General features: G+C 44.2%; 1 protein-coding gene across 3 annotated transcripts in view; it reads right to left on the reverse strand.

The window, feature by feature from the left end:
* Positions 1–2,949: 2,949 nt before the first annotated feature.
* Positions 2,950–12,181, reverse strand: part of LOC143933753 (chemerin-like receptor 1) — a 445,780-nt gene continuing 436,548 nt past the window's right edge. For all 3 annotated transcript variants that reach the window (XM_077456749.1, XM_077456750.1, XM_077456748.1), the window contains one exon: positions 2,950–4,043. In XM_077456749.1, the coding sequence (XP_077312875.1) occupies positions 3,040–4,011 (972 nt within the window). In that variant the 5' untranslated portion in view covers positions 4,012–4,043 and the 3' untranslated portion in view covers positions 2,950–3,039. The remainder of the gene's footprint in view (positions 4,044–12,181) is intronic.

A 12,181-nucleotide genomic window follows, 5' to 3' on the forward strand; every position in this document is an offset into this window, starting at 1 on the left:
TCAGAGTTCGCACAGACCCCCCCTTACATCAGAATTCGCACAGACCCCCCCCTTACATCAGAGTTTGCACAGACCCCCCCTTACATCAGAGTCCGGACAGACCCCCCTTACATCAGAGTCCGCACAGATCCCCCTTACATCAGAGTTCGCACAGACCCCCCCCTTACATCAGAGTTCGCACAGACCCCCCCCCCTTACGTCAGAGTCCGCACAGACCCCCCCTTACATCAGAATCCGCACAGATCCCCCCTTACATCAGAGTCCGCACAGACCCCCCCCTTACATCAGAGTCCACACAGACCCCCCCCTTACATCAGAGTCCGCACAGACCCCCCCTTACATCAGAGTTCGCACAGACCCCCCCTTACATCAGAGTTCGCACAGACCTGCCCCTTACATCAGAGTCTGCACAAATCCCCCTTACATCAGAGTCCGCACAGACCCCCCCCCCCTTACATCGGAGTTCGCACAGACCCCCCTAACAGAGTGTGAGCTGAAATGGAGGTGTCGTTAATGTAGTATGACACTCCACAATCAAGCAATAATACAAAACAGCCAATAAGTTCCTAGAGAATGCCTCTCAAATTTTTGCCCACAATAAGCCAACATTCAGCAATACCCCACGACTTCCCAGCAGCTACTAAAAGCCTCTCTTCTATTTGTGAGTCCTCCTGTCTTTAATAGGCTGATTTAGGGGGGGGGGGGTTACCTGACCTCCAAATTAACCCCTTATTAGCCATGTTCCAGGCTGACTCTCTATAACTGCTGTAAGCATCTAATTCTTTTTGTGACAGTGCCCCACAGAGATCATTTATTAATGCCATTAATATCAGAATGTGATATGAAGCAGACCCCAATCTAACATGTGGGGAGGCATGTCTCATTCTCTAAGCACTGAACGATTTCTGTGAGCACTAGAGATAAGCAAACCTTGTCAGGATTCACTTTGAGCCAGGTTTAAGTGAACTCAGTGGGAAGTCAGCAAACCCTGAGCTTAGTGCCAAACCCCAGTGAAGTCTATGGGAAGAGAAAATACCTGTTTTCTTTCTGGCCTGTTTTAAGATGTTGTTGAAAAAAAAAGACATGGATAGCCGGGCACTGAAATGAAGCAGATGTACCAATGGAAAGCTAACAAAAAATCTTCTCTCAGCAGAGAGCAGTTTTTTTCATGTGGCACAAATGGCAACATTAGAAATACACACATTCTTTAAATAAGATGCCTTGGGGTGTATTAAATGACTACAGAATTCACATTGGGAGGCAGGATAGAGGGTGATCTTACTCACCCCAGGAATGCAGGCTCATACACAGCTCAACCCATGCGCCGGAGAAGACAGAGGCACGGCCGCCGGCCTGTGTTAACTCTGGACATCAACAGGCCACAGAGCGGGCGGCCCCAGCCCACATGGTCCCGGCCCACCGGGCAAATGCCCGGTGTGCCCTATGGCCAGTCCGGGCCTGGTAGTGGGACTTGGGGATGAGGAGGAGGTTTTGGTTCATTGATCAAAGGCTGCGATTGGGTGTGTAGTGTTTTATTTTCTCGCATAGGTATTGAGGAGTGTTTCCTTGTGCGCATTTGTGGGTGAGGTAGAGGGTCTTGAATGTGATCCGATCCTCTATGGTTAGCCATTGTAGGGTCCTCAGGGATGGGGAGATGGATTCCCAAGGTTTTTTTCCCATGATGAGTCTTGCGTTTTTGCCTTTTTAGGCATGCAATCTGGTATTTGGGTAGTCCTATGTAAAGGGAGTTTGTGTAGTCGAGTCGGGAATTGATGATTGTTCCAACTACTACTGCCTTCTCCTTTTCTGGAATGATCTGGCCAGTAGCATGCCCCCTGTGACACAATACCTCCACTCTGGATGAAATAGCAACAGAGACACTTTTGGACTGTAGCATTGTCAGTGTGGGGAGAGAAGGGTGTTAGATGAACAAGCAGATTTAGCTACACTAACAAGTGTAGCTAATTATCTTCGACCCATTATCTTTTCCAGACCATTTCCCAATCCCTTGTCCAGTTCAGCTTGGGTTTGGGGGAGTTCAGGTGCTTTCTCTGTCTCCGGGGTTGCGATATGCAGCATCCCATCCCCCCCCCCCCACCCCTTGGTCTCCTGCTTGGCCTCCTGCTCATTTGACTTTGATTTAACGTCATTTCTATTCCATCCTTAGCCACACACGAGAGGGGTGGAGACTCACTGGTGTCAATGGATGCAGCAGCAGGACCCGGGAGCAGCTCTCCGTGGGGGCACTCGAGAAGAGGAGGAGCCAGGAGTGCCACTGGTGCACCCCAGAGAAGGATGGTTGGGTCCGCTGGGTGCAAAACCCTTGTTATTTAAAAAAAAAACAAGAACCTTTACAATCACTTTAAGAAAGCCTAAAAAACAAAAACGAATGCAGCTTTCACATCATAGCCCTTGTACACACGGTCGGCCATTCCGACGGAAAATGTCCGATCGGACCATGTTGTCGGATAATCCGACTGTGTGTGGGCTCCATCGGACTGTTCCGTCGGAATATCCAACAGACAAAGTTTGAGAGCTTGACTATAAAACTTTCCGACAACATGATCCGATCAGACTTTGTCCGATTGTGTGTAGAGAATTCCGATCGGACAAAGTGCCACGCATGCTCCGATCAAATTCCTACACCAAAGCTATTGGCTACTAGCCTGAACTTAGTCCCGTCGTAATGAAATAACGTCATCACGTTACGTATGATCGGATTTTCCGACAAATTTGTCCGACCGTGTGTATGCAACACAAGTTTCGGACAAAATCCGTCGGACAAAATTTGACGGATTTTGTTGTCGGAATGTCTGACCGTGTGTACACGGGCTAAGAATTGATAAGCTGCAATACAATAAATGTATGCTTTTGGGTTTAATACTGCTTTAAACTATGACTAACATAAATTAAATTAAATTAAATTAAATGAGACAAAAAAAAAAAACATAAATTACACTAAGTTTTACTTCACAAAAACAAGTTTACAATTCAGAACATTTTTTAGAGCTAAACTTCAAAAATAAATTGTCCATCTGGTTATTTCCGGTATTTTGCTAATTGCTTTTTGAAATCTGGAGATATGAATGCATAAAAAATAGGATTGACTGAACCACCCAAAGAAGCCAGACATATTGTGATCGGCTGAACCATTTCCACAACTCCAACCAAGTTTTTTTCTCCGGAAGTAGATAAGGAAAGTTTTATTAAGGATAACACGTGATATGGCAACCAACAAACAGCAAACAATGTCTGAAAGGTAAAGATCATCTTTAGGGCTGGGGTATATTTTGATGTCTTCTTCTGATGATAAACCTTGGCCGTAATAATGAAACACAACAATATGATTAGGATAGGAATGCCATACCCAAGAATGAATGCTATTATTGCTATGACCTTATTTCCATGTTTCCAGATGTTGGTTATTTCAGTATCATCAAATCTGTTAAAACATTTGATTGCACTATAACATTCATAGGTGGTTTTGAAGAAAAAATAGGGAACACTGATACAAACAGCAATAATCCAGCAAACTATGACTTCTACTAAGGCCAGATGAGGTCTTCTGTAGACATTGTATTTAAAGGGCCAAATTACAACGAAGCAATAGTCAACACTATACAAGGTCAGAGTAAAAGCATTAATGAACATGTTGAGATGGAACATAAAGTTGTGTAGTTGGCACATGAAAGAACCAAAAGTCCAATTAATGTTGCAGGCAAAGTAGACAATGTTTAGTAGCAGAAATATTGACCAAATGAATCCAGAGATGAACAAACTATGGGATAACACTGAGCGGAATGTCTTCTCCAATCTGTAGACTTTCATCCAGATAACATATCCACTGGCTGTTATACCTACAAGGAATTCCAAGGAACAGATCACCGCTGAAGAAATGTTAATGATTCGAGCAATGTGGTTATCTTCTTTAGTGAGGTTGAGACAACGACCTTGTGAACCATCACTGGCTTCGAAACTAGAGGTCAAGTTGTAAATTGAGATGTTCTCCATTATATTTGCATGGAAAAGTAGACTGTTGTTTCCTACAGAAATAAGAAATGTAGTATAAGCTTATGTACAAAAAACAAATAGATAAACGCAACTAAATTCATTAATGTGTGTCTTAACCAGAGAATCAATAAGTTAACATATTGCAGTTAGTCTGTCAGGGACATGCTGGCAATAGCATAATGGATGTTCAAGGGCAGAGGCAATTCCGCATGCGTATGTACAATCCTATAAATACCCTTCCTGGCAGTCACAGACGTTTGAATATGCGCATGGTCCCATTAGTATTGCCGCCCAAATTACATATACAGTATCTCAAACAACTGAGTACACCCCTCACATTTTTGTAAATATTTTATTATATCTTTTCATGTTACAACACTGAAGAAATTACACTTTTCTACAATGTAAAGTCGTGAGTGTACAGCTTGTATAACAGTATAAATTTGCTGTCCCCTACAGTCAAGCATGGTGGTGGGAGTGCCATGGTCTGGGGCTGTATGAGTGCTGCTGGTACTGGGGAGCTACAGTTTATTGAGGGAACCATGAATGTCAACATGTACTGTGACATACTGAAGCAGAGCACCATCCCCTGCATTCAGAGACTGGGCAGTATTCAAACATGATAACAACCCCAAACACACCTCTGAGATAACCAATGCCTTGCTAAAGAAGTTGAGGGTAAAGGTGATAGACTGGCCAATCATGTCTCCAGACCTACACCCTATTGAGCATCTGTGGGACATCCTCAAAAGGAAGGTGGAGGAGCCCAAGGTAACATCCGCCAGCTCTGTGATGTCGTCATGGAGGAGTAGAAGAGGACTCCAGTGGCAACCTGTGAAGCTCTGATGAACTCCATGCCCAAGAGGGTTAAGGCAGTGCTGGAAAATAATGGTGGCAACAGAAAATATTGACACTTTGGGCCCAATTTGGAAATTTTCACTTAGGGGTGTACTCACTTTTGTTTAGACATTAATGGTTGTGTGTTGAGTTATTTTGAGGGAACAGCACATATACACTGTTATACAAGCTGTACACTCACTATTTTACATTGTAGCAAAGTGTCATTTCCTCAGTGTTGTCACATGAAAAGATATAAGAAAATATTTACAAAAATGTGAGAGGTGTACTCACTTTTGCAAGATATTGTATAAGGATGACAGCTGCACTAGGGTTTTGCTGTCTGTTCTGCAGCTTTCCTTTGCCTGTCCTTGATCTTATTTGACCCGGCTTCCTGACCATTCTGATTCTCTCCAGTCCTGACCCCAGCTTGCCTTGACTCATCTGCATCTACTTGATTCTGTTGCCAAACCTCTTCCAGAACTTTGGCTATTCTTTGCTTGATGTCTCTGATGTATCTGATCTTCCATGTATAACCTGACTTGTCTGACTCTGCATCAGTCTCCTCAGCTTCTTACAGCCCCTACGTACCTGCGTCTGCAGTACACTGGCTCCTGCAATGTACCTGTATCTGCAGCACACCTGCATCTACAATGTGCCTGCATCCGCAGCAAACCAGCACCTTCTACTACTGCTGCCATCTGCTTCTCCTACCTACCTGCTAACGGAGAACATCGCAGGCACTCCTACATCGCAGTGCTCATACGGCCACTGTTGCAACCTCACTGGTCCTTGAACCAGGGCTTCCTCTGCTCCTCATGCTCTACTCAAAGGTATCTGACATAGTCCTTGCAGAGGCTGAATTAGGTTTCTTTTTCCAGGCTTTTTTCCTTTATTTTCGAATAGTGATTCTGCCAGTAACGCATTTTCTGCCCTAGGGTGATAATGCACACACATGGTAATGTATCTATAGAGAAGCAGCATTGTCACCCTAGAACTACAGAACACTTTTTCCTCTTCTCCATAACAAATGATGACGTCTTTTAGTCCAAGAGGAAAATCTGGCAAAGCTGATAAAATTCAATGAGGAAGGAAAAGAAGTCCCAGGAGCCGCACACCACAGAAAACTCCCATGTAAAGAGTGGAAGCAGCCTCAGCCTATATTCCGTCCAGGCCACACCCCAGACATGTTCCCCCCATGCCCACAGGGCTTAATCATTTCCATGACTAAGCCCCATAAATGGAGTGAAACTTGCTGGAGGTGTGGTCTAGATGGAATCTAGGCTGACGCTGCTTCCACTCTTTACATGAGGGTATTGTGTGGTGTGCAGCTCCTGGGACTTCTTTTCCTTCCTCATTGACTTCTATGGAGCTGAGACGAGCTCTTTCCCTGCCTGCACTCACAGCAGTTGTCAGCATAAAAGGACCTATTAGAGCTTGGCATGGCACCCTTCATTTCTTTGTATAGAGCTGATAATATTGACCAAAAGCAGGATTGGGAAGACTGGATAACATGTCGTGGTTTGTCAGTGTGTAAGAGGTAAAAAGCACATGAAGTTAAAGCGGTGTTCCGGAATTTTTTTTTTAAAAGTCAACAACTACAAACACTGCATATGCTGACTTTTAATAAGGGCACTTACCTGTCCAGTGAGCCCGCGATGTTGGCCCCCCGAGGCCGATCTGTCCATCGGATTGGGTGTCGGCACCGCCATCCTAACTTGTGGCTTCACTGCCCGTTTGCTACTGCACATGGACGAGTCACGCAGTACTTTGTGAATGGCCCTGTCGATTTCTGGGACACACACAGGTCCCAGAAGACAACGGTCAGCTCGCCGAAGAGGAGGAAGTAACAGAACAGCTCAGCGGAATAGGAAGAGGCAGATTAGGAACAGGCATTTGTGGTAAGTAAAATATTTTTTTTATTTTTTATTTTTTATTTTTTTGGAGAATGTTAATTGAATTTTTTATTTTAGGGTGGACCTCTGCTTTAAAAGCGAATTGAATTTTAGGATTACTTTAGCAGGGAGAAAAAAAAAGTTCCTTTCTGATCCGTTTAAGACAATTAGATATTCCCTGTACAAACAATTTCTTCTGTGATTGCCTATTAAAGTTACTATCTAGTTATATTTTGTGCATTCAGGAATGCCCCAGCTCATTTTTAAAACAACCTCCTGAGTCCGCCATAACTAGTTTCTTGGGAGTATATTCCACATTGTCATTGCTCTAATGCCCTGTACACACGATAGAATTTTCCGGCAACAAAATCCATGGGATTTTTTCTGACGGATGTTGGCTCAAACTTGGCTTGCATGCACACGGTCACACAAAGTTGGTCGGAGAACGCGGTGACGTACAACACGTACAATGAGCTGAGAAAAATTAAGTTCAATAGCCAGTGTGGCTTGTCTGCTTGATTCAGAGCATGCGTGGTACTTTGTGCATCGGAATTGTGTACACATGATCGTAATTTCTGACAACGGATTTTGTTGTCGGAAAATTTGAGAACCAGATCTCAAATTTTGGGTGACGGAAATTCCTATGGAAAATGTGTGATGGAGCTTACACACGGTCGGAAATTTCAGACAACAAGGTACTATATCACACATTTTCCATCGGAAAATCCTATCGTGTGTACAGGGCATTACTGTTATAGTACTACCCCCGTAGGGGTTGCAGGTGATAGGGTTCCCCACTGCTGCACAGCCAGGCACACAACATATCCAGCTTTCATCTGAACACAGTGAGCAGTCCTTGAACTTTATTTTGTGTTTTTAGTAAGGGGTAATAACTTATGAGTATAGGAATTATGGGATGCCTAACCTGAAAAACCAGGGACAACTTCCTCCCTACGTATAGCCCCAATAGATTCTTCTCCTTCAATCTGTACAACTCCAGTTGATTGTTGGTCTGTACAGCTCTGATTTATTCCTCTTTAGTAACCTCTGTTAGATCAGCAACAGCCCCTGGCAGGCTAGGAACTCTCAGTCCCTAAATAGTAGCGCAATGTGTTGTGAACTGCATCCTGGAGTACCTCCAACTCCCTTGTAGACACTGGTCCCAGCTCTACCGCTGCAGGAAATGCTAGCCCACCTGGCCTCTTTTCCAATAGCCCATCTGGCTGCTTCCTCACAGTCTACCCATCTGATACTCTGGAGATCTCCCAGGGCAATGTTAGGGAAGATCTAAGCACACAGCTATCTTACGGAGAGACCTGCTACATGTGGCAGTCTCTCCTCTTGTAAGTCCCTGCACTGTGCTGTAGTGCTCACACTGAACTCCTTGCTCCCACTGCCTCTCAGGAAAGACTCCTTCCAATCTTTCCTATTGTCAGGATCTTTCCAGGCCAGCACCCGAGCCCTGGCCCGATGCAGAGCCCCCCCCCCCCCCCCCCAGACTAGGGGGTTTGCCTTAAGAGATATTGACAGTCCCTTCAGCCAGGGCTGCCATCAGGGGGGGTACAGCCCATACACTTGTAAGGGGCCGTAGCATCTGGACTGGCCTGGCCAACTGGCAGTGGCAGGGATGTGAGAAGGCAGGGTCGGGTGCAGAGGAGCTCTGTGGATGCTCCTCTATGTGTGTGAGTCGGAAGGCTGCTGCTCTGCCATGAGCTGACATTGGGCTCTTTGCTGCAACCTCTGTCCATTTCTTGATGTGCACCCTTCTGCATATGGAAACGAGAGCTGGGACTAGGTAGGAACACCTTACAAGGGGCTGTTGTGCAGGGGGGGGGGGGGTCTGGCTGTGTGTGTGATTGTGTACATGCCTGTGTGTCTACATTTCTGTGTGTGTACATGTGTGTGCATGAATCTGTTTATATGTCTATGTGTGTACATCTCCCTGCATGTATACATGTCTGTGTGTACATGTCTCTGTGTGTGTACGTGCTTATCATACACACACACACATGTGAGTGGTACTAGGAGCGTACAGGTGTGGGGGGGGGGGGGGCTGAGAGCGTACAGGTGTGAGGGGGGTGAGAGCATACAGGTGTGAGGGGGGTTAAGGCACTGAAGGGCTTGGTGGGTTGGCTAGTTGGCAGATTCGGTGGGACGACCAGTGGGCGGGACCCTGGGGAATGTTGGTGGTCAGGCTGGGGGGGGGGGGCCCAGGCCTAAAGCTGTGTAAGGGGCCCCACAATTTCTGATGACTGTCCTGCCTTCAGCACTCCATCTCCATCTTCCACCCAACTCCCCTGCTGGCATGACTTATCCATATTTAAGGGTTGGCTTAGCCCCAGGAGAGATTGGCCAAACTTCCTTAAATATGCCGAACAACCCTCCTAGCCTCCTCCCTCTAGCTTTGAGAACACTCTCCAACATTCCAAAAGCAGGGGGAGGCACCAGAGAGCTGACTGTCACCCAGCCCTGAACTCTAATAACCGTGACCCAGATTAAGACTTTAAGGTTTTAAACAGTCAGAATGTACATTTTCCTACACTCACACTAGTAGCACTAGAGGATACTACACTGTGAAAAAGCCTTTTAGTATGTGGAGATTAATTCTGTTTTATTTTATAGATTTACACAGTATGTATGAAGGTTCATTTCTACAGAGAAAAAAATTAAAGCTTTTAGAAAAAATTATCATAAAATTAAATTAGGGATGGAGGCACGCAGTCCACATATTACAATTAGATTTAATAAATGGGCGGTACATTTAATTGTAGCTGGCCCAAGTATACTTATATTAATCCTTGGCTTGTCATTTGTAAAGGATTAAACACCTATCAGGATGGCCACTCCCGATATTATATCTAGATTTACAGTCTTCTCACACGCTGTATTGTTAATTCCGAATTGTCTGGATCTGTGAGTCTTTGGCTCACATTTTTCCAGGAGCTGTGATGCACTCTGTGGGGGTGTCCCCCTTCCCCCTCCCCTTTTGGGGTGGGGGGATGCCCCTGCATTGTGCAACGAAGGCAAGCTCGTTGCGCTCGATGTGCTGCATTGCTCAAAGAGCGTTTCTGCACCGACAGTGCTTTCCAACTATTGAACGTGTGAGGGGGTTTGGCGCCAAACGCCGGGTGACGTGGCCACTCGGACGTCGGCGCATCCCACCTTCATAAAAACGATCAGAGTGGCGTTTGGGGGTGTGAGCAGTGTGCGCCCTTATGTGCTCCATCTGGGGTGGTGGATCTGTCCTACAGGCATTTCCAGACCACTACGCATCACGATTCCCTAGGTTCCAGCATCAGGTATTTCACTAGTTCCAACATTGCAGAGGGATTAGGTTCTGAATAGGTTCCCATTGACATCGTTTTAAGAGGGTGGTTTTTTAGCATTTATTGGTTTTCTTTTTTTCCCACTCCCCAATCCTTCTGGCTTGGGATTTACTTACGGCACCTTGGTTACTTTTATTTTTCCTGTACCTTAGGGTATTGCTATAAATGTTAATACACACATTTATTTATTATTTGGGAGTCCCTCAAGACAATCAAAGGACACATTCATGGTCACACCCTGGAGACTGTCCTGCTGGGAATTTTGTGTCCTTGGATGTCGTCTTGTATGGGCCATGCATATGGTTCTCGCGACCACTTTCAAAGGGGGTTTCCAGCCATTTGTGTTGCACTTTCTATACACAGTGATTCTGTGAGTACATTGTATCCAGTGGGAATTCTTTCCCCCCCTTTTGGCCTTTTTTTCAAAAGACAACCATCTAAGGATTTTTATATTTTATTACAAATGTACACATGCTTGCTCCTGAAGAGTGGATAAAATTCCATGAAACGCGTCAAGATTTTGTACCTACCATGTTTAAACTGATCATGTGTTTTTATCTCCTATTAGAATCATGTGCCCTGTGAAATTAATATATGAATTTTGTGTATCTTTTCCTAAAGCTAATGGGAAGTTAAGAGGTGTTATACCCACAATCCTTCCCTATGGAAATGTGTCATTAATGCTTTTTATGTATGTATATAGATTAAATATCACAATAATAATCAGTACTGTGTTTAATTACTTAAATCTGACACATAAAAATGGCAATCATTAATTATTCATATTGACTGCATGCCTCATTTAAAGTCCCACGCTGCTCCTTTTCTCTATCATAAAAACCAGTGCAGATGTGGAAAGTGGTCACCGAACCTCTCTTGGTGAATTCTAATAACCTTATAATTATTTACAGCTCAGTTACTGTATATCTAATATTATTCATACTCTCAGCTTTGATAACACTTGTTTACCAATTATTTTCTTTATAATGATCAAAACATAGCAGAGCATTTTAGCTTAGGGTGTCAAATCTGATTTTCTAGCATCCACTTAGACATAACTTTTTAAAAATGAGAAAACCACAAGAAGTTAAGCAACAGTTTCCTTCCTAAATACTCAAAGAAATTGGCAGTTTTATGTTTGCAATCTGCAACAGTCCATGGACAGACGTCAAGAATTGCAGCAAGGGAAGCTTATCCTAATCACACACAGTACAGTTCTAGAATATTCTAATAATGGAGATCACAACAACCCCCTTATGTCTTTACCAAGTGATCAATGCTTAAAGCGAAGTTACCATAACATTTATAAAGGATGTGCATTCATGGTGGCCATTATATGTTCTTCTAAACAAGGTCAATTCACAATCTTATATTAAAGCCCAACTTGTGGCTCCTCCACTGAATCCCAAATGACTTCCTCCTCTGGAGGCTCCCCAGCTACTTCTTTATTTGACCTATTGTCTTCCGTCTGGTCATGTGACCTTTTGGTGTCTCTTTTTCCTCTTCTTTTGGTGCTGGGTAGTCCTCATTGATGCAGAGAGCGGTACTGATACATTGCAGCTCTGCTGCCTGCCCCACTGTGTGTAAGTGCAGGGTGCTGTGGTGACACCAAGGCCACTCTAATGAAGTCACATGGCACCAAAAGGCATCATTGGTGGTGTGTAATGGCAATGGCATTCTACCCACAGGACTTGTATAGGTGTTGCTTCTCAACTTGCTGGGATGCTGATCACACTTTTAAAAAGTAATTCCACTTTTTTGTTGGAAAAAAATCTCACTGGTGGACCAATGTACATTACAAGGATTTTAACAAATACATTAGCAGATTTTTACCTTTTTGATGTTGTGGAATATAAATAGCTGTTTGTTTCACAATGGGGTTAATTTACTAAAACAGGAGAGTGCAAAATCTGGTGCAGCTGTGCATGGTAGCCAATCAGCTTCTAATGTCAGCATGTTCAGTTAAGATTTGACAAAAAAACCTGGAAGCAGGTTGATTTATATGCAGAGCTGCACCAGATTTTAGACTCTCCAGCTTTATTAAATTAACTCCAATGACTTTAGAAGATTGAATCTGAATGAGAAGGTCTGATTCATTATAATCACCCATTG

This window comes from Lithobates pipiens, unplaced genomic scaffold, assembly GCF_037356315.1.
Source record: "Lithobates pipiens isolate NorthernLeopardFrog02 unplaced genomic scaffold, aLitPip1_a1.2 Scaffold_27, whole genome shotgun sequence".
Taxonomy (NCBI): Eukaryota; Metazoa; Chordata; class Amphibia; order Anura; family Ranidae; genus Lithobates; species Lithobates pipiens.